This window comes from Pipra filicauda, unplaced genomic scaffold (genome assembly GCF_003945595.2).
Source record: "Pipra filicauda isolate LSUMZ 115617 unplaced genomic scaffold, ASM394559v2 scaffold470_size491443_pilon, whole genome shotgun sequence".
Classification (NCBI taxonomy): domain Eukaryota; kingdom Metazoa; phylum Chordata; class Aves; order Passeriformes; family Pipridae; genus Pipra; species Pipra filicauda.
Window position 1 is genome coordinate 17401 of NW_024104610.1, and position 27384 is coordinate 44784.

Genomic DNA, 27384 nt, shown 5'->3' on the forward strand with positions numbered 1-27384 from the left:
GAGTTGATCTTGCCTATCTGCTCCTTCCTGCTAAAAGCAGCAGTCTGCTTCTTTCTTCCATCCAGAGTTCTACCCCGGCTTCTGCATAAGCTGAGCCACTGTCTGGCCATATCACTTATTAGCTTACTCAGTAATAACTTCTGTGGGAAAGCTGAAGAGTTGAGCTCATGTTCTTTTTGGTTAGTAACTTGAACCACCTCTGAGTGTCCAGTCAGTGACAGAACTAGTGAACTGTTACTGTATAGCTGAACCAACATGTTATTTCCCCTCTTATAATTGAAACTTAATATCCAAAGCTGTCCTCATTTTCTGTACAAACTCTCTTTTTCGTCCCAGCAGCTATTTGTTATTAAGATGCAAATTGATTTTTTTTCACATGGTCTTAAACCATGGGATGTTACTGCTTCCATTGAATTGGAAGACACACTATGCATGCTCAGTTCTGTGTAAAATAGTTCAGTGGTTGGTGTAACTACATAATATTTGTTATAAAACATGATTCCAGCATTTTGAATTCAATCTAATTAAGAATTAAGGAAGCACTGTGCAAAACCTGATGCTTGAAAATATTTCTTTTATTTTCTGTTGGTTCATAGACTAAATTATAAGACCAATTTCTTGTATTACTTGTCGTTAGCAATTTGCCAGTTCTCTGCAAAGAAAACCAGGCCATTTTCAGTCATCTGACCTTGTGGAAAAACTAACATTTGCTACGTATCAAATCCCTAAAAATGAAAGGCTTGTTTCAATATTTGAAGCTGTGTATAGTGCACGTTACCTCACTGTCAGTGTCTTGTTTCAGGCTACGCACCTGCCCGCTGAAACAATGCGCGTCGTGTTGGAACGGTGCTACAATGACCTGCGCCTCCTGAACGTTTCCAGCAAAACACTGAAAGCTGAAGGCTTTTTTAGAAGCAACAAGGTATATGCTCTGGTTTTTAAATTGTTTACTTTTCATGTCTTTGTAGACTTGGCTGTTGTGTTGTGAAAAGCGTGGTCTGTATAGAATTGATAATGGATAACCATCATGTATTTTGCTGTGTGGGGTTTTATGTGCCCAGTACTGTGGTGCTGAGGAATACTATAGGCTATATATGAAATCAGGTGTACCTAAAAAAGTGGATTGAGATTCTGGTTGTTACTCAGTCGTTCAAATGATGGTGAGGTTAACAGCCTTATGATTAAGTTAAAGGTCAGCCATTCTTAGGGAACAAAGACTGATACATTGCTGTGAAACCTACCTGATTTTTCTAAACCTTCAGAAAACTGTACCTGCTCTCAGTATTAAACTTCCCAAAAAAAACAAAAGTCAAAACTAAAAGCAAGTTTTTGGTGGGTCTTCATCTTAAGTTCAGTAGTTTTCACTATGCAGATTATCCCTAGATAGTTTATATTATTTTTTCAAAAAAGACTTCTGATGTTTCCAATAATAGTTGTGCAATTCATTCAGAAAAAGATTTACTTAGTACTCAAATAACTTTAACATTTTAAATTTGTACATTGTCTTTTTTACTGCAGTAGTTGTAACACATAGCACATTTTGCTCATCCTCTCTCTCTGAATTTTAAGCTCAATATCAAGTCTTCTGGATGAAGAAAGATTAGTGAAGGCTTTGGCTTATAGAGGAGTAAAACAATGGCATTGACTTGTTTAGTTACTTTGAGCCCATTCGTGTTGTCGCTACAACAGAGGCCTTTGACAAAGGGAAAAAAGGTGTTTGATTTGTACTATTGCTTACCCATGTACATGTTTAAAAATTTCTTACGATGTTCTACTAGAAAATGAAGACAGACTGTCTGCTGGAGTTGTGGGGCTCATTGCTACCAGAACTAGTGCTACTGTACAGGCAAAGGGTGCACATGAGGTGATCTATGAGTATGCTTCTGAACATAAGCATTTACTGCAGCTGGTCAGTCTGGTTACTCCAATATTAACATGATTATGAAAATAAGGAAAAGTGAAACCATTATAATACAAACTCCTTAGTCTGTCTTTTTCTAAACGTGTATTTTAACTCTATTGTAAAAGGTGGTGTTTCTTGATGACATTATTTCCGATGTGTGCTCAATCCTGTTTGCTATTGTCGCTTTTATTTGAAATGACACTACATGATGAAACACTGTTATTTTATGTTCAGGTATTTGTTGAAAGCTCAGAGTCTTTAGATCGTCACGTGACATACACAGATTCTCATTTATGGAAGCTTTTGGATCGTCATGCAAACACAATCAGACTGTATGTTTCATTGCCAGAGCAAGCACCTGGATCTCAGTTTAGACGAGGGCTTTATCAGAAGTCTAGTGGAGGTGCAGGCAACTTGGATGAAGCCTGTGAAAGAGTTAAAGGACCTGTAGGTAATATGAAATCTGTAGAGGCGATTCTGGAAGAAAGCACCGAAAAACTTAAAAGCTTGTCCCTGCAACAGCAGCAGCAGGAGGGAGATAATGGAGACAGCAGCAAAAGCACAGAAGCCAGTGACTTTGAAAACATTGAATCACCTTTAAATGAAATAGATTCCTCAGCATCAGCAGAAAACAGAGAACTTGAAAACCAAATTCAGATTTCTGATCCGGAAAATCTGCAGTCAGAGGAACGGTCGGATTCAGATGTAAATAACGACAGGAGTACGAGTTCAGTGGACAGTGACATCCTCAGCTCCAGTCACAGCAGTGACACGTTATGCAATGTGGACAATGCCCCGCTTCCCTTGGCTAATGGACTCGATTCTCACAGTATCACAAGTAGTAGGCGATCAAAAGCAAATCAGGGGAAGAAGGAAACCTGGGACACTGCAGAGGAAGATTCTGGAACAGACAGTGAGTACGATGAAAGTGGCAAGAGCAGAGGAGAAGCACAGTATATGTACTTTAAGTCAGAACCCTACGCTGCAGAGGAAGGCTCGGGAGAAGGGCAAAAATGTAGGTATTCTTTTTTAAGTGCCTTAAAATAATCCAGTGTTTATTACTATTTAATTCATATGCTGTGTTAAGATAATGACAATATTGAAAAACTCGATTATAATGTCAAATTAAATCTAACAAAAGTGCAAAGAGGGCATGTGGTGTCATGGTCAGCAAAAATCTAGCCTAATTTAGATCTTGTAATAAGTGATTACATATTTGAACAGTGTCTTGCTTTTTTGTTTTTAAGAAAATGAACATTTATTTATATGTAATGGAAGTGTTCTCTGGAGAGGAAGCTGTGTTGTCTTCCACTGAAAGAAACATTGTTTCACCCGCTGCTGCTGATTCACCTGTTTCAGAATGCACTTATTTACTGTGGTTAACAGAGCAATAATTCTGTTACCATTTAGACTAACACACCTGAGAAATCCTAGTCATTTGGCTGTGAAGAAAGTTCAAATATACTTGATATTGAAAATTTAATTGAGCAGACCATTGCTTTTCACTGACTGAAGTACAGTAGGTACAATGATGTGTAAGGCTGACATGAAAGTGTCCAAACAAGTTCAATATAAGAGTGTAAGTAGTATATAATTGATAAAAATAAATCATTTAAGCAATGCTCTGCACTTGCATATGTTTTATAACTAACAGAATAATAATTAAAGAACAGCAGAATGTAAGATAAATATTTTGGAAGGCAAAGGTTTTCATGTCAATCCAGAAATCCTGATGTAATAATAATAGAAAAAAGAGGAAAATCACTTTTGCTGATATTTATTTTTTTTTGTAAACAAACATTAAATTTTATAAAACCTTGGAGAAATTGATTTGCATCTACTAAAGGTTTTTTAAAAATTACTCCTTTAGCTTGGAGTGATCTTTGGGACTAATTTTGAACTGCTTTAATTTTTCCCTGTTTTGTTTTGGTAGGACTAGTTGGATTCAGGAATTATTTGTTTGCAGTAATTTTGACATTTTCATTGTACACTGTATAAATTATTATCCTGAGGGGAAAGCTTTTATGTATTTTTAATATAATAGCATGAACAGATTTATAATTCAAATAATTTATTTGTTATTTAAATATTCTGAATAGGAATTTCTTCTAGAAAGTCATGACATTGTATAATCCCTACACAGTTTGTTGTGTGGTGCAAATTGCATGTATCAAACCCACAATTTTCTAAAGATAAACTATTCACTTTACTTTCCAAAATTCCATATTACTGCAGTGGCTTTTCCTTAATTACAAAATTATTCCCTGAAAAAGTCCCTTAATTTAGACTCGATCTTGCCTTGTGATATCCCGTGGCCTTCCAGAACACAGAATTTACGTAACTTTTTAATCCTGAAAACCAGAGTGGAAAAAAAAAAAAGGAGTTGAGTGGCATGTGCCTGGCCAGCCCCAACACCAAAGCACTGCTGTCTCTCCCTTGAGGCAGGGGAGAGCTGTAGGAAGAGTATCTGCAATTGCTCCATCATACTCTCTTTAGTTTTTGTCTTACTGGATGGAGAAGATACTGCTTTGCTCCTCTGCTACACTCATTGCAAACCAGGGCAGCTGGGAACTGCTGTGTCTTCCAGGAATATCTGCCTGTAAACACTTAATATGTAATATGCAAATATTACTTAATATTAATATGCAGAGCTTTTAAAGGTTACAGTAACACCATCAAATAAAATGTATGGTGGCCATTAACTGTAATTCAGACTTTTCAGTACTGTTTTGCTGCAAGCGATAACTGCAACTATATGAAAATCATATAGGAGTTCTTTTGGGGTTTTTTTGGTAGCAGGGTTTTTCATGCCATTTTTATCTTTATTTCTGTTTAGGGCTCATGGTGCATGTTGATAAAAGAATTACGCTGTCTGCCTTCAAGCAACATTTGGAGCCTTTTGTTGGAGTTCCATCTTCTCACTTCAAAGTCTTTAGAGTCTATGCCAGCAATCAAGAGTTTGAGAGTGTTCGGCTGAATGAGACACTTTCATCATTTTCTGATGACAATAAGGTTATTCAGAAGTTATTTTGAATCATTAAAAATATATTGGTACAATATAAATAAACTTAACATAATTTACAACTTTTTTGAATTTGCCAGGTGAAATAATTACTTTGGTCTTGGTAGTGTGTTACAAAATACAGTTCTGATTTTGATGCCAGTTCTAAGAGATACTCCTTTTGCCTTCTAGATAACTATTAGACTTGGAAGAGCCCTTAAGAAAGGTGAATACAGAGTCAAAGTCTACCAACTCTTGGTAAACGAGCCTGAGGTAAGGTATTGAATATTTCAAGATTGATTCAGGAAAATATTATTATGTGCTTTGGCTGAGGTTTTCCTGTGAAATCTTGGGAAAAAAATGGAAGTCCTTCTTTTCTTTGCAAGTTTTCCTGGATTTAAAAAGGGAGTTTGAGGTTATTTCTCTTTTTGCTGTTCCAAGTAAACAATTAGAATGTGATCTGCTGTATCTCTCAAGTGTCTTTCTTTCTACAGTGTAAATGCAGGACAAATGAATTGTTTCTTTGTTTCCCTTCAATGCATGACAGTCACGTAGCATTCTTTCCAAAGAAGAAACAACTCATGGTTGTGGTTTTCAATAATGTTGAACTGATCTAATTTGTCTCATTCATGTGCTTGTCAGAATGGTCAGCTGGGTAATAGTCCTCTCTGTGTAAGACAAGCCTGAAACAAAAATGCCTCTCTTGCAATAATGCAGCTCACGAACTTGGGACATCTTTTGGGACATGAAAAGTATAGAATTGATGTCACTATATAGGTTGCAGTCTTTAAAAGTTGACTTTGCACTTTAATTTCATTTTTGGGACAAAACTGCAGAATACATGTTAATATTGGATAAGAGATAAATTTAAAAGTAACTTGCATAGAGTCATAAACTTCTGGTCTGTCTGATCAATGAAAGCCAAGAAAGCAGCATTTTTATTATCATGTGGCTTATTTAATTTGAACACTCCTCTCCAATTGTTTGGAATGTGAATGTAATGGTAGCAATTAGCAGTGCAGCACAAGGCAGTGTTTCTGCAGGGGCATTCAGGGTGTCTGAATGGCCTGCCAAAGGGCTGCTGCTGCACAAAGTAGTTATGCCCCGTTTTAATTAATTTATTGCTTACCTTGTTTGTGAGAAGTGTTCTACATTTTGCCAGGTGGATGGGACTGATCACAGAGCACAAACAGAGGCAAATCACATTTTTGTGTTCAATGAATATTTAATCTCTTTCTGTTTATGTTCACAGCCATGCAAGTTTCTTCTAGATGCAGTTTTTGCTAAAGGAATGACTGTCCGACAGTCCAAAGAGGAGCTGCTTCCTCAGCTTCGAGAACAGTGTGGCCTAGACTTGACAATTGACAGGTAAAGAGACTGCAATCCACTGAAGTTACCTGATTGAATACTACTTTAAAGTGTGTTTTGATTTTTTTTCCTCTTGTGGACAAAGGAAGTATTGAAAGAAGCGAAAATAAGTTACTGTGATCTTTGAATCAGCCTGTGAATACAAACAGTAGTTCAGCAATGCTTGACTTTCATCTCATGCAGAACGAATTCTATAGGGAATAACATTTACATAGAACTGCCTGTGTGCAACATGTCTGTAATTTTAGATCTGATAAGTTGTATTCTCTCAGAAGGATGATTTCCTTCAGGAAGGAGAACATTAAGTCAATTCATAAAAAAGCCATGTGCTCTCTAGATAGAGCTTAGATCACTGCAGCAAAGTGCTCATGCAGCATCACAGTGTGTGTGTGTACAGCACTGATCTGTCTTACCTTTACCATAATAGGGTAATCCCTAATTAGGAAACTCTTCCTTTAAATCCCTACACATTTCTTCCACTGAACAGGCAGAACACAGGCTTGTCTTCCTTGTATTTATGAATGATTCAGCCCTAAGCCAGTAGTGATACCCTGCTGTCAGGACTATTTCAGAATGTGAAATCTTTTCTGATAAACCTAACCAAACCTTGCATTAATGAGCTGTGTCCCAGTTGTGTCAGAAAATACTCAGTTTTGATCTCTGGTGGTGCTGAGTGTTTATGAGCACATAGAAACTCAGTGTTTTCTTTGTGGTGTATTTATAGGTTTCGCCTACGAAAGAAAACCTGGAAGAATCCGGGCACTGTGTTTCTGGATTATCATGTCTATGAAGAAGATATCAATATTTCAAGCAATTGGGAGGTCTTCTTAGAAATACTTGATGGTAATGATATAGTGTCAAGAGAAAGTAAAAGAGTTCTTTTCTTTATAGGATATTGGAAACTATACTTTCCCTTTTCTTCCTTTTTTGAAGACTATTGCTGGCATTTTAATGGAATTTTGTTAGAAAAAAATGGATGCGAAAAGAATTAAGGATAATAAAGCCTCTGTGAAGCTGGGGGTGATTGTGCAAGTGCAGATTTCCTGTGGCTGTGTGTGCTAAAGGTCTAATAGCAGTACTTTGGCAGCTGTGTTCAGTTCTGGTATTTTTAATTTTTAACAGCGTTGTGCCAATACATGCCAAATGAACATGAGAGATTCAGGAGGCCTGTAGATTTCTATGGACATATGTATCAGCTCACACTGCAATTAAAACTTTAGTTTTAAATATTTTTTGGTTAGATTTAGCTAGTTGCTGTACTGTTTCTGTACTGAGTAGGTCTTGGAGATATAACTACTGTGGCCTCCTTAGTTCATAGACGTGCCAAATTATAGATTACAGGGCTTCCAGTGTTCTGTAATAGTTTGTAGAATTCTAGCTCTGCCCAAAAGGTGCTACTTTAATCCAGTTGTAGAAGATGCAGCTTGATCCTGCTATAATCTGTGGAAATCAAATTGTATTTACCCACTGCTACCCCAGAGCAGCAGGTACTTTGTTCTAACAAAGAAGAGTGTCAAGGCAACTGCTCTAAGTCTGGGTTTGCATCATCATTGCTTTCATCTTTGCTGTCAGTATTTAGCTGAAGAGCTTAGGCAGGTAACTGTAAATTATTCTAAATTGCATTTATTTAAGTTTCTTAGCATAATAGGTTCACATCACACTGCTGCAGACATACTTAAATCAGTTATTTCTCTGACTGAAGAAAATTTGTGTAATTGCTTCAGACTTGAAATAAATGCCAAGAAGCACTAGGTGACTGTATCTTCACTTCAGACAATGGGTTAGTGTTGAAAGGCGGCACAAATGTAGTCACAGGCAAGGCTGCAGAAAGTATTTAGGGAAAAGCTTACAGAGTGGTGGTAGTTTTATGCAAAACAAGCATGTAAGGGTAGACAAATGTTTAAGCCACAAGTTCTGCATGCTAAGTTATAAAACTATAGACTAATTGAAAATATGAATAAAATCAGCCCTTGGATATCACTTCTGCTTATCTAATTGTAGTATAAACAGTATTGCTCTATCAGCCAGTGAGAGCTCTGGTACCTGAAAGTGGTATAAAAAGGCTGGAGGCAGCACATACTGAAACTCTGGAAGGTGGTGGGTGTAACACAGGTTTTAATAACAAGTGTGGAGTTGGTATGGGAAATTTGGAAGTCAAACAGGGAAAGCTTATTTTGGTAAAGGAAGTGAAGCACATGAGTAAATAGCAGATTGCTGAGGAAGGCCTCATGCAAATGTCAGACCTGGAGATCCGCCTCTGGTTAGGTGGATGGATATTGTATGGATAGCCAGGCTGGGTGTGATGGAAAACTGTGCCCTAAAGAAGAGCAAATAGCATGGCTTCTAGGAGATTCTGCCTATGAAAAGTTCTCTGAAAGGAAGCTGACAACAGAAAAGTTCAACTAAATTCTAGTTCCTTCCCACTCCCCTTTTTTTTCAAGTGAGCTACTTGCAGCACACTTACTGTGTTGCTTAGTTTGTATATATATCTGTAGGGCAGTCTTTCATATTAGTGTTTAATATAATTTAAAAGAGGATATTTTGTGATGTTAATACGATAAATTTCCTTTTTCTTTGCTAGGAGTAGAAAAGATGAAATCCATGTCACAACTTGCTGTTCTGTCGAGACGATGGAGGCCATCAGAGATGAAACTCGATTCTTTCCAGGAAGTAGTACTAGAAAGCAGCAGTGTTGAAGAATTAAAAGAGAAGGTAAAATGTGTAACATGATGCAAGTTTCTTGTGGTGACCAAGAGCCTTATTGATGTCCTCTATGGGGAAGCACAAATATGTTATAGCTACAAAAATCTTGTTGCATGGTGATTAATTTTTTTCCTGGGGAACCAGTAATCTATCCCAACCTATTACCAAAACCACTTGAATTATCAGCTTTACTTCTTAATTTCACATAATGGTCTGTTGTGAAAGTATTCAGGTGAACGTACACCAAAAGAAGTCACATTTTGAAGTTTAAGCACTGTAATATTACCTGTGTCCCTTATCCTTGAAAAACACATGTGAAAGAAAAGCTAAGCTATTGTCACTGTGTGTTTTTTCAAGCTCATTTCTTTATTCCAAAATACCAAGCCTTTCAGCCTCTTCATATATGAATTTGAGAGCTGTTGCTTGAGGATGGTGTTACCAGTATCAAGTAGACTGAACTGTGTTTTGGTTGGAAAGAAATATGGCTGTGGTGTGGTTTGGTTTTACTTGAGGCTGGAACCCTCTAACAGGTAAGCAGACCTGTGCCATCCTAGCAGAAGTCTAGAGTAGGGGTGTCTCATATTGGGACTGTTTAGTCAATCCAGTAAATCAGAGTTCCACTCCTGGTGAAATGTTTATCTATGTGTGGCAATACCCAGATGTTAGAAGGCCACCTTGGATGTTGAGGGCAGCAGAAATGCTGGTATCAGTGGACACTGAGCATTGATAAGTTAGAAGAGGTTAGTGCGTGTACACAGATTAAGGTATGGACAGGTTTCTTGTATTCTTTAGGTAGAAATGAAGATATGACTGCAGGTTCTTGCATGCCTCCTTCAAGACTTCTTTCTCACTTGTACCTGAAGAAAGAGTTGGTTGTGCTTGTTTTCTTAGGAATTGATGTGCAGGGAGCGATTTTAACAGCATTTGCTCCAAGAGACCTTAATTGTTTTACTGCCGCCAATAGTAAGAGAAATTTGCACCTGAGACGTGTGCAGGGCTAATACATTTGAGTTTGTCTGGCTTTTGTCAGCAGTTTTTATTTATGCTGGTTTCCTACTGAAGGCTGGCTGATGAACCTGAGGGTTTAACATGAGGCAGTTGGTCTCTTTTTATCTTGGAACGTGGATGTTATTAATTAATTGGTTCTATGAACTTTTTTGTCTCCTCTTCAGTATTAAGAGAAGTGTGATGAAATACTATCACAGCAAGCATCACTTGTGACAAACACTGGTAACTTCAAAAATGTTAAAAATGTGTACTCTGTCACTGTAGTTTTATACTGATGCTTTGGATCATTGGAGGACTTTCAGATACTTTAATCGACTTCTAGATTTGGCAGATTATTGACTTTCTGTAGACAGTGTGTCATGTTGTTTTGGAATTGTATTAAACCCACCATTTTTCTTCACTTTACAGCTGAGTGAAATAAGTGGAATACCCTTAGAAAACATAGAATTTGCAAAGGTAAGTAAGATTGTGTGTATTTTTACTTTCTAATGGCACAGACGTGTGATTGTGAGTTTTATTGTATTCACTGAGTAATTGTTTTTTCTCAGGGTAGAGGAACCTTTCCATGTGACATTTCCATACTAGAGATTCACCAAGACTTGGACTGGAATCCTAAAGTATCTACATTGAATGTCTGGCCTCTGTACATTTGTGATGATGGTGCAGTAATATTTTATAGGTATGCATTTCATTACATTATAATAAACCATGCAAAAAAAACTGTGTAAGATCTGAGGGATGATGTAATCGACAGGAACATAAAGAAAAGAGGGTTTAAATCAGTCAGCTGAAATATTTGTGTTCCTCAGCTTCCTAAAAACCTATTAATTAAGTTTAAGAAAACAAGCACTGCACCCTTTTACTCAATCCTCTTTCCCAAACCACTGAAAATATTTTGCTGAATGCAAAACTAGTTGCTATGCTTCTGTGTGTGTGTGTGTGTGTATTTAATATCTTAATATATCCCTTGTGGAGTTTGTGAATGTCTTGCTATATGTTTTGGACAGCAAGGATTTTATTTTCTGAGTTTATTCCTTTGAGAAATTAATATGGCTTATTTGGAAAAAAGGCCATTAGGATAAAAATTTTATTAAGCTGAAAAACGTTGATCAGCTGGTGGCAGTAGCCCAGAGGCAGGATTTGAGGACTGAGAGCTTGAATATTGTCATTCTTCTAAACTTGGTAGGTGGGGCAACCTCATTGCTTCTGTGGTATTTTTCATAATTGCATGTGAGTTGGGGGGGGAAACAGCTGGTTGATAACGTGCTGGTCTGGATGAAAATTATTTGGGAGAACATCTGGTAGCTTCTCTTAGGGGCTGGCTGACACGCTGCTTCCAGCTGTTGGCACTGAGAGCAAATACAGAGCAGAGCCCTAGCTGTCTATAAAGAATAGGAGTTAGGGAGATGGAGGAGTATAGGCTTGTTTCTTCCCCTGGGTGAATGTGTCTGCTGGAAAAGCAGGTTTAGACAGATTGTTCGTTTCTGCAGAGGAGGGAAACAATCCCTAAGAACTGTTGTGCTTAGTTGTGGTTTTAATAAGTTACTCCAAGTGGAAAAAAAAAAAAAAGGCAGAAATCTAATTACAGTTACTGTATTGATCTGAGTTTTAACATGTTTACATTTTAGGGATAAAACTGAAGAATTAATGGAATTAACAGATGAGCAAAGAAATGAACTGATGAAAAAAGAAAGCAGCAGACTCCAGAAAACTGGACACCGGGTAACCTACTCTCCCCGTAAAGAAAAAGCACTAAAAATTTATCTGGATGGAGCACCAAATAAAGATTTGACTCAAGACTGATACTTGCTATAGCATTTTCCCTGGGGAATTTTTTTTGTTTCCAATAAAAAGGTTCACTACTACTGTGTAGTGCCATTACGGCAGGACATTCATTAGGTGTAAAGCGCTGACACCAGCACCGGGCGGGCGGTGACCCGCCGGCAGCGCAGGGCCCCGCCGGGTCACTGCTTGACTTGGAATCATGTTGTGCACTATAGTCAAATGTACTGTAAAGCTAAAAGGGATGTGCAAATAAAAGATTAGAACTAAAAAAAAAAAAAAAAAAAAAAAAAGTGGGCGGGGAGGGAATCGAGTGGAAATTTTTTGAGGACAGTGTGCACATAGTAGCTAGTGAAACTAGCCTCAAACAGGATACTCATAGCTTAATAATAAAAGCTGTGCAAAGGCCATGAAAGAATCCTTTTCTCTGTTTGTTTCACTGATACACGCATTACCTCATCAGAGAGTCGGAAGGAAACGTTAACACATTGGTTCTAGAAGAGCGGCAGAAAAGGGCCGGAGGTGGAAGTGCTGCAAGTGCAAGGTTTTATACTATTCTTCCATAAAACAGGCAGTCTGAGAGGTGTCTGCAGAAAGCTGCCAGCAGGCGCTGTTTGTTTGCAGAAGTGCTGTTGTAAGGTAAACTGGGGGGTTTTAATAGGTTACAGAAGCCGATGAGCAGCTCTAGTGTATTGCGTTCGATGTGTAAATAAAATTTGCCCTATCCATTCACCAGAACTGCAGTTCAGCTATTTACCATGCTATTTCTTTTCACATATCAACATTCATTGTGTACATTTGGAAGTATAGTTGCCTATTTAAATTTGTATTCATTTTATGTTTGATGATGCTGGGTACTTTAGGGTTGTACTTCCCCTTGTTAATTAAGTTTTTGTTTTGTTCCGCTACTTTTTGTACATTTTGTTTTTAAGACTATGACAAGTTTGCATCTTCTCCACCTGCTGAAAGTCAGTTTATTATTCCCGGAGTTGATTCCATAGCTATATGTAGTCAAATATTGGGGCAACCTCTAACACCTCAACGTACAAACTTAGTAGTTCAGGCTGTGGTGCAGAGACTGATGCAGTCAACATGATTTCATTGCAAAGCCTAGGAACAGCAGTTTTTTGCTTTGGTCCATAAAGATCAATAGAGAACAATTCTCCATAGTTTTTGGGAAAAACCACCTAATTTATAACAATCAAAAGATTTTGGTAAACTTTTTCATGCCAGATGCTGTTTACAACAATGAACATGCCAATAAAACATTTGTTCATTCTGTTGTGTTATTTTAATCATTAAATGCTGTGGTTTTTATTTAAAAAAATATGGAATTATTTCATGGAAATACAGACTTTCCCAAGGCAGTGCTGGAATTGTAAGGCTGTGTGTTTGTGTGTATGTGCACACCCCCCCATGTACAGAGTGTTACAGGAAGTGGTTTATAGCTTATCTGCTTCTCTTGTTTAAGTTCCCACCCATTTTTTCTTCCACTGTGAGTTTCCTTTTCCAGAACTGAATTTCTCACCAGTGAAACTTCCGAGTTCCAGATACGGTTGACAGCTAATTTCTGCTCCAGAGGGGAAAGGCAATGTTCAACAACTGAACCTTCAGGTCTTCCTTGCATGCTGGCCCACAGCAACCTAAAAATCCTGAGGAATCTGGCAGCTTGAGAACCAGGCACTGCACAGATGAACTCCCTCGTTCTTCCTCTTCCGTTTGCCCTGTGCTGCCCCTTGCCCAACGTAAGTGAGGTGGAAGAGGGGGCAAAGGGAGCAGAGAGGGAGTACCATCCTCTAGGCAGGCTATGTCATTAAACTGCCCTTTACCATTTATATAGACTGCTGAAGGAACCTTGGAGCTTTTGAAGAGAGGAAAAAAATTACCTATCAAATGGATCATGAATTTTTCTCAAAGACATTTGGAGAGGCAAAAATCTAGAGATGAGATCTGAGGATTGCAGCACCAAGAATTTGAAGGGAGAGTAATACTATCGTTAAGAGAGCAGTATTTACAGACAATGACTGCTCTCTTTAGTGTTTTTCTTAAACAGATTTAATTCCTTCTCTTTGTATAGATGGGCTGTCTCTAAAGTACAGTATTTTTATTGGGGATAGAAAGGAGGTGAATTCGGTGAACTCTGAGAGCAGGTGCCTGGGTGTATGTGTTGGTGTGAGAATTGGTTGTAGAATCCTTAAACTGAAAGTCAGACTGTTCTGATGAAATATTATCGTGTTGATTATGATTATTAACATTAATTCCAGTACCCAAGGAATTTATTGAGAAGCTTTCATAGAGCAGACGTGGTGAAAGATGTGCAGGCTGGTAGCACTGTCTTGCAGCTGCTCCTGTTGGTGTTCTGCTGTTCCAAATTAGAGATAAGCAGTAGGGATTGTTTGGGAAGCAGCGCCATGAAGTTACTTGGCTGGAACCTCATGTCATGTTTTCCCATGTGGAATAACAGATGGTGAAATCTGTACCCCAGAAAACCATTAATAGTGGAAGAGCCACTGAAGCAAACTGATGAGACAGCTGGGGAGTTTGGTGGATTGGATTTTACTCTTGGCTTGCCATCGATTTCTAAAATCAGTGACCTGTTAAAGATGGTCACAATAAGCACATCTTGTGACACGCAGAAATTTATGCCTATGAAGTGTATTAAAAGCATAAACCATTGCTCAGAGGTTATTCTCTGGGTGTAAGTCTCTAAGTGCAAGAAGCTATTTCAGTTGTCTTACTGCTAAACTGAAGTCAGGAATTGATGTTCACTGCCCCTGCGTCTCACAAAGGGCAGGTGATGATGGAATGTAGCCAACAGGTCCTTAAACAACATTCCCCCAGGAAGGAATGTTCCTGTGGTGCAGAGTGCTCCGTGGCACTGTGACACCCACAAGCTGGATGTTGCAGCTTCACTGACCATATTTTCCAAAGGAAAAAAAATTAAAAATTCTCTAAAATTAATGACTACAGCAGTTCAAAGTAGATGGTTCATACTCAAAAGTCACTTCTGAAGTTACTAATAACTTAAAATTATTTACGTTCGTGTGTATTTTTTAATGAGTATAAGTACTAATAAGTTTATTTCTGATGTACACGGGGAAAAAACTAATCCAGAAGAAACACTTCTCATTTGACAGGTTTGGTCCAAGGATTGAATGAATTCAACAGCAATTGGAACATGCAGGTTTGGTGCACAGAGAAGTATTTTCGTTGAAGACCTTGTTTATTGCACTTCTATCCAGCAGTGTGTGTTTAGGGTTTATATAAGCAAGACACTAGACAAAAAATTGCTAGAAATGACTAACTAAACTGCCTGGTGCTTGGACTTTAAATTTCATCTCCCAAAACCAGGTCCTGAGCTGAGTCAGGCTCAGGCTTCAAACCTGCTTGCTCCTCCAGACTTTCTAATTCCCTACGCACTTCCTGAATGACACTGCTCTCTTCATAATCAGAAAGAATATCTCTGGGGATTAAGCTGAGAAATGGCATCTCATCCATGACTAAGGGATCTTCTTTTTCGTTATTCCGGGTTTCATTGGCAGACGGTTCACACACAGATGTAGGGCTGTGGCTGTTGGAAAAAGAGAGACACATCTGGTCACACAGAACAGCATTTTATGTTAAATGCATAATAGATCTATCCTAGATGATTTCATAAAGATCTGGGGTTTTTACTGCTTGACAGCTGGAGAGTTTCCACCTTCAGAGCTAGAACAGAGCCTAACAACACAAGAATGTTTGATCCTGGGACACAAGATGGCAGTGGCCCTCAGCACAGCCTGGCCCTTCTGCAGGCACTGAGGGTGACTAGACCTTGCTGTTCATGTCATAACACAGAGTTAATAAACACGGTTATCCAGCTTAAGAGGAAAACTCTGAGCTTTATGTATTTGGTTCCTCACAGTGCAGTGGAAACACTACAATTGCCAATCCTGTTTTGTGAAGCCACCTTGAAAAGTGGCTTCAGTTGCCTGCAAATAAACATCCCACATTTTTTGCAGCCACTATGAAAGAGAAAGGAATGATTTATAGTTGTGTTCAGGAGTCAGGGGAACAGAACTTGATCATGGTTCCTCTGCTATTTCCCTGCAGTGCAGGGCATGCAACTGGGCTACATGTCCCTGTCAGGTGAGCACTACTTGTGCCAGGTACCCCTCAGCAAATGCTGAAAGCTGTACCCTCTTCCACTGGAAACAGCATAAATGAGCTAAAGATGTTCCTGAAGCTTGTTTGCTGTATATTTTGAATTCTTTTGCTCTCTAGGAGTTCCAAGACTTCCATTTGTGCACAGACTATCCCTGTGTTCTCTTTGGTATAATCTAATAGTTTCAGTGTTTATCAGTTGCTTGTAATATTTAGCTAAGGGCCATTTCAAGCAGAGGTGGACTGTTTCTTTATTAAAAAAATGTTGTCAGAATCTTAAAATTCAGATAAAAAGTTCTTTTGACTATAGCTGGACAGTTCAGTTATATTCACACCCTAAGTAATTTCTGTGTTTATATATCCTCATCTGAAATGTCTTCCTTCTAACTAGACATGACATTTGCTGACAGACCTTCCCTGAGGTTAATGGCACATTAACTAAAATTTTGGTGCAGAAAGGATGGGATCAACTCTGCTTGTTTCCTCAGATGACATTTATGAAACAAAATGTTACCCGATTCCTTTTCATGCATGAAAAAATGTAGAAAGAGTTGGACACACAGGAGAGAAGTATTAATATACATCTCTATCCCAGCTATGCTGTCTTGTTGGAAGTTAATATGATGCTGGTAGGGTAGGAGAAAACTTGGAGAATTTCATAGAAAACATTTAAGTTTTTTAAAAATGCTTTTAATGCAAAACTGAAATGATCTCACTTCCCCCAGTGAAACTGCTGATTATGCAAATAACTGTCCTTTTAGAGAATGATTAAAGGCATTATATATGCCAAGTTTTAACTTCAAACAGAAAACAGCCTGCTTCCTATTTGGTGAAACTCAATGGTAGTGAAGAAGTCTGCATAGTTTGAAGTGTTTCAAGTCTGAGAGCAGATCATGAGTTAGTGGTAGAGAAACTGGCACCCTGGGTTAGTTTGAAACGAGGGGAATGTGCAAACAAAGACAGATTAATTTTTTTTCTTCAATACATGTGCCCATCTGTAAAGCTGATCAATAGTGCAGGAAATACTGCATGTATTTACAATATCTTTCATGTGTCTTACATATGAAAGCAAGCCAAACATCTAACAGAAGCCCAGCCTAACAGAGAAAGATGGTGGACAAAGAACTGTATGCAGAGGATTAAATTGAAATGATACATCTCAACAGCTGCTAGTACTGACTGATTAAAAAGCAGTAACAGCCTGATTAACTCACAGACTTAATTCACATGGGATTAATGTGTTGCCAAACTCAATTAGGCACATCTGTGTGGGACAAAGCAGAAAGTTTCAATGCTACTGATGAGAAAAGTTGTCAAAACATTTCCTAGTGAGGCAGACTCTGCAAGTTCTGTAGCTGTTTACCACAGAAACAGACCCCTCCAAATTTTTAAGCAGGTTGTCTGCCCGGTTTTGATCTTTACCTCTGAGGCTGGCAGATCAAGCCACTTGCACATGGGCACTGCTCGAGCACTCCATCGGGTTCCAGGTCCCAGGTGATGAGGTTGAGAAGTCTGTTGGAAGGATCATGGCAGGGTTCACCTTCCTCAGGTAAGGGTGTGCACACAGGGAACAGCAGCTCTGTGTGCCAAAGGAAAGTCATTTTATGAGAAGTCCGTGGCTGTCTGCTAACCTGTGATGACCTCGTTTCTGAAGTGTGTATGCATTATAGAAAAAGACAGATTTGACCTCTCTTAAAGTCCCCTTACAAATAAAGGAGCCATAACTTAATGTTTTTTCCACTAGGTGGGAGTAAGACATTTGAAGTTTATGCTTAATGAGCAAGATCAACTCCTGCTCTTCCCAAAGAGAGTGAGTGTCAAGACAGCAGGACTGCACAACTCCATCCCTTGGAGATTCAAAAGGTTATTATAAACCCAAGAAAAAATTACAGTGAATCCTTTGCAATGGTTTAAATCTGAATAGAGAAATACCTCTGTATTTTAGAACTCTGTTAGTTTTCCTGTTTCTTTGCAGAGGTTACAAATATACAGAGCAATTGTTCAGAGACTAAATAATGAGGTTGTAAGAACTACAACTCAGACGTTTAATTTATTACAGTAATACTGAAACACACAAAGCTGTCTGATGGCATTTGGGGCTTGGCACCCTTGTTTCTGCACAGGGATGAATTTCAAGTTGTGTAAGAAATTATTTTAGAAGGCTACATCCTCTGGGTTTCCTGCTGCTAGTAACTTATAGTCTCAGTCTGGAATTCAGATTTCCAGATGTTCCTATCCAACCTCCCTTCCTCCTCTTGTCTTCATTCTCCTCATATGGCAGAATAAAATATGAGAGGAATTCAAAATTTAGATTTTTAAAGCAGACTTGGTCAAAATACACATGTATGTGTGTGTATACACATATATGCTTCAATGTATATGACCTATCAGTTCCCAATTTCAAAACAGATTCTATATTAACAAGTGAATACCTCATAGTTTACTACAGTTTTATGTAAAAAAATACACATCTTTATTAGGACAACCTTTTGCAATACTCTGGTGATGAAGAAAGGCTTTGAAGTAGGCAGGCCTAACCTGAAAAACCCTGCTAAAGCACACAACTATAGAGAATAAAAATTCATTGCTATTTATCAATAGCTCTATTTCAAGTTCTAATAAGTGTATTCTATCCATTTTATCAATATTCTTATCTATTGATTTATATATGCATATATATATTTAAAATATATTTTTTTTCTCTGTAACTATATCTGTTGTTCCTTCCTGAGTTACAGGTTTGTACTAAATTTCTAGTCAAGATCTAAAGAGCAGCCTGGTGTTACTAACACCAATGGGATGCACACTACTAATTTACTCATCTCTGCAGCATAAGCAGATTCAGAGTCCTGCATGGTGAAAGTAATAGGCATGTATTAAAAATGCTCTTCCTGTCTTATTTCAGAATCAGAGTACAAAGAAACCTCTGAGAGAGCTTGGCAAAACCTGTAAATGCTTTAGCCAGAACCTGACGAAGAGAGGAAAAACTGCTCCAACCAAAACTTGTTGAAACCAAACTTGTTGAAACCAAATTGAAGGTCCACTATGTAATAGTCAAAATCAACATGGGAAAGCTGAGCATGTCTTTGGTTTTCCTGAAATGCCCTGGCAGCCTGATCCACCAGCAAGCTGACAGCAGGACAGGCACCCCAACCATTGGTGAAGGTACAAGGTCACGTCTGGCTCCTAGCAAGAACCAGGAAGAAAGCTAGAGAAGTATCTACCTGGTGTAGGGAGATGGTTGGAACTGTGTCCTGTCACTACAAAATTGAGGTGAATTATGAAAAATGCAGTGAGAAACTAGTGGGTATAAAACAGTAAAAGAAATTGGACCCTAACCAGACAGGATTTGGGATTCATTTCAGGCCTGAGACCTTCTCCTCCTGTCCTCCCTTCCATAAATCAAGTTTCACATTCCCATGTGGAGCGACAACATAATCTGGGACATCATTCCTCTGTGTATCTTGGCTGTCTGGTCAGTATTGCACAGCGTGGTGCCCTGGAAGGCACACATAAAACTCAGAGTATGAAATGTATCTGCAGTCTGATTCTGATAGTCTGCTTGCTGATAGGAAAGAGAAGCCACTTTCAGTAATCTCATCATTTCTTCTGTATATTTTTAATTCTCTTATTTTTGCTCTATTGGGTGAAAATTTGACAACAGAGTTCTGCTACTTTTAAATGTGTAAGATTCCCCTCTGGAAACATAAATTTTTGTGCTTCTCATGCTTGTCTCATCTCTAGCATGCAACAGGCTTTTCTTTCACCATTGTGCACCCCTCCCAGGCTGTTTCTCACTCCTAATTCTATCAAAGTTTTATAATGAAGTTATAGGCGAAGTTATATAAAGGGAGAATGACCTATCAATTCTGTAGAGATTTAGCGACTTCCCCTGGCAAAAGAGGGGATATATTATATATTATACAGTATGATGCAATGAATAGGATAAGCCCCTCTGTACCTTTCTGAAAAGCACAGCACATTCCAGGGTTGCAGTCGTGTTGGTTCTCACAAATGGTGCCGTTCTCTCCTTTTGAAGTGGATTTCCTGCACTGGCCCCAAACGCAGAGCTGGTCTCCGCAGCATTCAACGTCCCGGGAGCAGGGCTTGCAAATGGAGAAGGCACGTGAGAAAATTGGCACTTTAGCACTAATTGCTTGTAACACAGACAGCTAAACATAGAATTAACCCTGGTCCTGAAGGCAACTGCATGTATGTGCTCGTAATATATGCGTGTCATATTCCCACTGTTTAAACAGAAATGCTTAGGGGTCTCAGTTTAAGTGTACATAGAACTTTTTGCTAGACAGGAACCTCCACGCTACAGTAACAGCACCCCTTCTACACTAATATACTTCCAATACTACAAGACATGAATTCTTATTTTAGCATTCACAGGAACACTGATCAGCAGCCAGATATCCCACAGTGTAGGTTGGACAGGGCCTTAAAGGTCATCCGGTTCCAAACCCCACATCGTGGGCAGGGACACCTTTCCCTAGACCAGGTTGCTCACAGCTCCATCCAACCTGGCCTTGAACACTCCCAAGGATGGGGCATCCACAACTTCTCTGGGCAACCTGTTCCAGTGCCTCACCACCCTCACAGTAAAGAATTTCTTCCTAATATCTAATTCAAACCTGCCTTCTGTCAGTGGGAAGACATTCCCCTTTGTTCTCTCACTACATGCCCTTGTAAAAAGTCCCTCTCCAGCTCTCCTGTAGGTACTGGTATTCTCCTTTAGGTACTGGAAGACTGCTCTAAGTTCTCCCTGGAGCCTTTCCTTCTGCAATCAAGGGAAATAAAAATTAAGAAATGAAATATTATCGATGGAAAACATTACTGATTTTTTTTTTCCATTGTTAAATACAGTCAGGAATTTACAATTTGTTCAGAAGGATTGTTTTCAAAGAGCACAGCAAAAAAATCTTACTAAAATCCATTTGCAGTTGTAATAAGAACCAGATCTCATTGGTAACCAAGAATCTTTGAAAAAAATCTCTGAAAAAAAAATCTCTTTGAAAAGCAGAAATGCAAACCTCTAGCTAAAGATAGCTTTGTGTGACAACTGCCCTGGTGTTTCAACTACACACACCTAATAAATCAACCTAATAAAAAGGGTGTGTCACATTGCTCCTTTTTTTAGGTAGTTTGATTAACATCTTAGAGATTCCTACCAGGTCAGTGCTGTAACAGCTTTTTCCTGTCTGTGTTAAGCCCTGTCTGGGCAGCCATACAAAATCTGAATTTCTTTTCCAGTGAATCCCACAGGAAGTGCTTAACACAGGGCAAGGAGTTGGACTGCACTGGTACTATTAAGACCTGCTAACTGGGGAGAAAAATGCTTTGCAATTGCAAGGATTCAAGGTCAGGGAATTGATCCCACCTCCTTCAGTCTGAGCTCACTTTACAACAGAAGTGTCGCTAACACCCCATTTTTATTTTCTTTATCCTACAAGTGTTCTGCTGAGGACTGAGAAGAAAAGGTGGGATTATAGGGGGGCATAGGTGAGGGGCAGCCCGATCTTTATTTTGAATTATTCCATGTTAACATGAAAAAATATCAGTTTAACCTTTTCTAAACTACGAACAATAAGCTTTCTCAATGACACATATAGGACATGATCAGGATTTTAAGCAAGCATTCAGTACACTGAAGTCAATAGAGCTCCCTGAAGTTATCAAGATAACTATTTAAATCATTTCAGGAACAGCCTAGTGCTTTTAGGTTATAACAATCCTATTCAGTTTACATGAATTTACAGCAGCATTTAGTTGCTTGTACACTGGACTGTCTGCAAATGCTTTGAGGAGTGAATTTGTTTTGCAAGAGGCCATCAGCAGAACTTAGTTGAAAAGGGACAGTCAAATAAAAGGGCTTTTTTGACAGGCTGCTTCTAAACTGGATTTTGATCACAGAAAAAGCCTGAACTTCTCAGGCATCTGTCCCTTACAGAAGATAACCTAACCATAGCTACTATTAAGAACATTGATCTTCTAGCTCAAAAGACAGGAACTGACTGCTTCCTGAGGTTCACAGATTCAAATAAGAGCAGAGGATCCTGTACAGCCCCCACTGCACTACAGCATTGTACAATTTGTCAGTGAAGGGAAGAGGGCAGGCTGCTGCAATTCCCTTTGTGAATCCAGAGCTGGAAACGACCAACTGTCAGCTGAGCCTTGGGAGCTGCCACAGTATTTCCTCTTTGCCCATTCCACTGGCAACCTACAATGTGTTAGCTTGCGCTGTCCTCAGGCCACCCAACAAGGCAAGCTTGAGTCAGGAGGAGCTCAAGGCAGATTTTGGAGCACACGAGAACAGAAACCTTGAAACCGAGTTTTGTTAACAGGAAGAAAAACCCCACACAACCCAAAAAACTCTACACACCCGGTTTTTTTACCCTCATGCAGAAAGCTTTGCCGCCTCTTTTCTACCAGTTTCGGCTTGTTGACATTAGCAACAATAACATTGAGTTTCTACAGATCACAAAAAATCACGTCTCATTCAGGACTTACTGTATGCTGGGTTTTGCAGAGCTGACATTTGTATTCAAAGGTGGAGAACTGGCAATATTTCCCTGTTTCACAGTCTTCATCGATGATACACTCCTGAAGAAAAGGATAAAAGTGTAATTTGCCACTGTGTGACTGAAATCTGTATCTCTTCTTGAAATACCAGAAGCTCTTGATTGATTGTATTTCTTACTTGGGAACCAAGAAAAAAAGCTTGCTTCAATTCTTCATACAGCCACAGCTCTGTAACAGACCAATGTTATCTCCCTGGCTTATCTAAATACTCCGGCCTCAAATTGTTAGGTGGCTTCACTTCTTGTATATGTATTAATACCAGCTACCTCAAGAGAAGAAATTATCTAGTTCTGCAGGCTTTTTGTGCTTTTGGTGTTTGTTTTTTGTTTTTTTTTTTTGATGGGGGGGCATTGAAGTCACTTGTATTAAATCTGTTGTATTTGAGTACAGTTGTGATTTATTACTTGTTGGTTGTTTTTTTCAGATGGGGGACAAGACTGAAGGAAAGAGGCTACACTACTGCAGCCACAGCAGCCAGGAGTATCTTTATGCTCTGTGGGAGACCCTTCTGCACCAGCTTTCTTGATCTCAGGCCAGGTAGCTTTAAGCTGTCCTCCCTCCTCTTCCCCAGCAATATCAGTGCTGGCATCAGAAACTCCCCAGCATGCTTGGCTTCACTAAACCAGCAAGGACCTCCCTAAGGGAGAAGGGGAATGTGTTTCCTTTTGCTTTTAACTGTTCCTCTGCTCCCCTTTCAAGGGGCACAGGAATTCTTCTCAGGCAATCTTCGCAGTGCCTGAGTATTTTTGTCAGCAGTTATTTCTATGCTGAAAAATGCAGTTCTTCCTTCTGCAGGACTGGTAACGTTCAGCATCCCTGGGGCTTCATGGTAGCAGCAGCACTACTGCACAGCCAGTACTTCTGGGAGGCATGGGTGTAACACACCACTGCATTTCCTTTTCTTGGCTGGTGGCATGTCTCTCATGTACCTGTCACCATAGCCCATCACCTACAACCTCATTGCTGCAAACGTCTAAATACCCACATGTGTAAATTTTAAATCCTTCCTTTAATTTGATTCGAATATTGCAAAATATGCAGGAGCAGATTCTCAGCTGGCATCTCCCTGCTCTCAGCAGAGGTAATTTACATTTAGTAACATAAGATTGACGAGTACTAAAGAGCCCCAAACGTCCTAGGGAAAAACAGCCCCACATTCCCTAGTGCATCAGCCTTTGCTACCCAGCCTGGACTCCAGGATAGGCCTCAAGCCAGCAAAGGTGCCTGAGCACATCTGGCTTTTCAAACCTGGGATCATTTCATGGCCTGAACAAAAGTGTTCACGGGAGAGGGACACCTGAGTCTGAATCTGAATCGCAAACTCAGGCTGAAGTTTCCTCACCCAGAGGTCCTACCAGCATTGTGGAAGAGACAGCTCCCCTTTTGCTCCTGCTGCATGGGATGAATGCACAAACTGGTTAGGAATTCTTCCCAGAACACAGCTCTGCAGGGATGGCAGTGAGGAAATACAGAGAGTAAAGTGTACATGTCTGTGTACCCCTCATGTCTGGTTCACAGGGAGGGCCAGTTTTCTCTTCCCATCTAAAGGTTACCTCCTCAAAATCGTGTGATTAACCCTGTTTTTTCAGACTGGAAACAATCTAGTCAATAGAAACATAAATTATAGCACCGTTCTGAGTCACCTGTACTCCATCAGTGCTTGGTACCATCCATCATAAGGTTGATGTTATCTTTTTGCTATTAGTCAAAAGAAAGGGAAGGAAGGGAAAAGGAAAAAGGGAAAAGAGAAAAAGGGAAAGGAAAGGGAAGGAAATGACACAAAAATCCCTGAATTCTCTGAAGTAACCACTTGACTGTTCTTTGGCAGATATTAATCTCACTTGCTGGAGCAGATCAACTGTCATCTGTGTAACCTTTATGGAAAGTTTCCACTAAGTTTTCATTTTCTTCAGATCTTTCCAGATTAAACTTTATGGAGGCTTCTTGCCCTGTGTGAGTCAAGGCTGCTCTGCACGAGCAGCAATGGCTTGTCTAAATTACCCATTTTGGCCACCTTAGATGTTTTCCAGCAGTTTGATTACCCAGAACACAGAACAGAAGCCACACACAGCCTAGGGCCTGATTATTTTCAAGTCAGTGGCTGGACATTCAGGTTATGTTTATAATTCAGAAGAAGCCATTTTAGCTATTTTAAGAAATTAGTATCACCAGATCTATTCTGCTATAAATTATCATAATGTTTTCAACTTCATTATTCCAGTACTGTCTGTGTTCTGCCTTTTTTTTTTTGCTTTTCCGTTGCTACATAATCAGTTGGATCAAAATCCAAATATCCAAATGTTACATAGTATGTTGGAGGTTTCGTGGTTCCAAGAGAGCAGTCAGCAACTTCTCTTCAGCAGCCACGTTCTTTTTGGCCACTTCTCTGTTTGCAGCTTTGTCAGCTTCTGTTATGAATCCCTCTGTATAAACCACACTCAGAATAGACTATATACTGTTTCATTCCTGTTCCATCCACTTTCAGGCAAACAGCCAGGTCTCGCTGGAGTCAGTTTTTCCAACTGTCCCTCTCCACAAAGGAGAAATCTTGCCACAATTGTTTTTGAGCTCACGGAATAACTCTCTCCTAGCTCTAAAACCACCTAACACCAAAGTTGCAGTTCTCCAGTCACTGACTTCTCCTAGCTAATGAGTCCCACACCAAAAAACTTCTTTTTCCTCACTTACTGAATTGTATCCCACCAGTTCAGACTTCCAGTTTTATGAGGGTTTCCAGCTGGGGAAAAATCCCTTCATGGTTTTCTTTGCTGGCATGGAAAATCTTCCTTTCATATGCTCTCGGTGAAATTTTGTGCCACACTTCAAATTGACTTCCTTCACCCAAGTATTATAATCCATAGTCAATACAGAACTCAGTAATTCTTACTTGCAGATGTGTAACCATGTATCTTTTTTTAATAATTTATTTTTATTTATTTAATCAGGCTACAGACCTTTTATAATCCACTGCTTGAGACACAACAGCTGCTGGAGAAGGAGCAAATCTGAACATCTTCATCAGTTACAACAGATCCTGAACAGTCCATTTTTTCCTGGGATTCTGCAAACTAAGGTATTTCTCGGAATGTTTTGTCATTGCAAGAACAACTGCATAAACAGAGGAGAGGGGGTGCTGGCTTCTGATGTGCAGCAGAGAATACAAGTCGAGCAGATAGCTCAGATAAAGACAGAATTAGCTACACTGATAATGGTGTACATGTCTCTGAAATCCATTTCAGTGTTATACCAGTTAATGCTGCAGCAAAGGAATATGCCCTTTGAGAAGTGCTAAAGAATAATACAGAGTGAAAGCAGGATTGTCTATTTATTACTGGGTATACTAGGACCCATAAACAACAGAGCCCAGGACAGAGAATACCATGCTATGTACCTGTAAGGACATACTCAGCATCCTCTGGACTCATAATACTGTACTCTGCAGTGAATATCCTGCAACACCTGGAAGCAATTTGGGGCTTAGGATCTGTTCCAGAACCAACAGGGGAAAAAAACCCACCCAACAAAAAACTGAAACTCATGGCAAAGGTTCCTTGTGTTATAAGACTGCTAAAACAACTGCTGCTGAAAGAAACTTCAGGTTTCTTGTCTCTGGCAGATTATGCCAAGCTATCATTTGCTTTCCTAAAGAATGATTAGTGTCCACATTTGAGAATAAAAGAGTGACTGATGTTAGTGATAGTCAAGTATGGCAGGACCACAGCTCCCAGGAAAAGGAAACAGATGGTGCAGGACTGTACAGGTCAGAACTGGTGTGACAAGTTTTGACACCAGTGCTTCCCTTTGGGCTTTATGTTCACATATACATGGAAAGGCACAGAAGAAAAAAGTTTTCTTTTAGTGTGATGTGTCAATCTTCACTCTCCAGCCCCCAGCATGCCCTTGGCCTGAAGGTACTACAGGCTATTTTGGCAGACTGTACTGACTGGTGGAGCATAGCCCGCTGTGGTATGGACCATATCATCCTTAGAGCACATAAGGATAAAGGAGGAGAAACAAAGAATTTCTCAGTTCAAGTTCTAAAAGCAGAACTACAGACAGAGTTAACCTACTTTCACACAGAAACCCACCTTCTTTGGCAGTTTCTGTACCTCACTATGGTAGTAGTTTTAATACTTGGTTTTGCTGGTATGTACTGAAATTATGCTTATTTTGCTTTGCTCTTTTTCCCCTTAATCCTTAATTAAAACCCTAAGAGTAGACTAGAAAATATTCCAGTCTATTCTAGGACTGTCTGTCTTTCAAAATGTAATAATTAATTTTAATTTCAAAATGGACATTTCATTTGTCTATTCCCTCTCCCCACTCACACTCACCCTACCTCCACATTCTCAAGAAGTCCTTCTTCAAGGATAACTTAAACAAAACTCTCTCTTCACTAGTTATATCTTCAGCTAATATTTGCCTGTCAGGGAGAGGCAAATGACTGTCTGGAACAAGCTTTCCTTCTGGGCTCTTTAGCTTAGAACCCAAGAAAGCAGACAAAGTCACTGTTCATGACTTTATACACAACTTTTCAGTGGTGATTAACCCATCTATCAAAGGCAGACACTGAACATGTAGGAGGAGGGGAGGGCATATGGAACAGAAAATGCCCCTGTGGGTGAGGGGCAGCTGTAGTGGAGAGAATGAGCAGCAGTTCTCTGCCAAGGTCCCTGCTCTGACATGAGAACAGTAAGTGGGATTCAAGCAGAAGAACCCCTTTTCCCCTTGGAAATGCGTGGAAGCACCTCTCACAGTCTACAAAAGCCTTCTCTGAACAAAGAGCCCCCTTACACGTTTATTAAAAGATCCTGACACAAAGCGATTCCCCTTTCAAAAACCTGTAACTCAAATAAAACTCCACAAACAGCAGCCACAGGTCCTTCCC

At 39.4% G+C, this 27384-nt stretch overlaps 2 protein-coding genes across 4 annotated transcripts in view; one reads left to right on the top strand and one right to left on the bottom strand.

Moving 5' to 3' along the window:
- Positions 1-13068, top strand: part of USP47 (ubiquitin specific peptidase 47) — a 30082-nt gene extending 17014 nt beyond the window's left edge. For both annotated transcript variants that reach the window (XM_039386198.1, XM_039386199.1), the window contains 10 exons: positions 803-922; positions 2138-2918; positions 4740-4915; positions 5097-5177; positions 6157-6272; positions 6997-7115; positions 8854-8984; positions 10392-10439; positions 10532-10662; positions 11612-13068. In XM_039386198.1, coding sequence (XP_039242132.1) covers positions 803-922; positions 2138-2918; positions 4740-4915; positions 5097-5177; positions 6157-6272; positions 6997-7115; positions 8854-8984; positions 10392-10439; positions 10532-10662; positions 11612-11786 — 1878 coding nt within the window. In that variant the 3' untranslated portion in view covers positions 11787-13068. The remainder of the gene's footprint in view (positions 1-802; positions 923-2137; positions 2919-4739; positions 4916-5096; positions 5178-6156; positions 6273-6996; positions 7116-8853; positions 8985-10391; positions 10440-10531; positions 10663-11611) is intronic.
- Positions 13069-13848: 780 nt separating this feature from the next.
- DKK3 (dickkopf WNT signaling pathway inhibitor 3) overlaps positions 13849-27384 on the bottom strand; it is a 29592-nt gene continuing 16056 nt past the window's right edge. For both annotated transcript variants that reach the window (XM_039386200.1, XM_027714808.2), the window contains 4 exons: positions 22425-22517; positions 19870-20014; positions 17331-17487; positions 13849-15336 (listed from right to left, as the gene is read on the bottom strand). In XM_039386200.1, the coding sequence (XP_039242134.1) occupies positions 15093-15336; positions 17331-17487; positions 19870-20014; positions 22425-22517 (639 nt within the window). In that variant the 3' untranslated portion in view covers positions 13849-15092. The remainder of the gene's footprint in view (positions 15337-17330; positions 17488-19869; positions 20015-22424; positions 22518-27384) is intronic.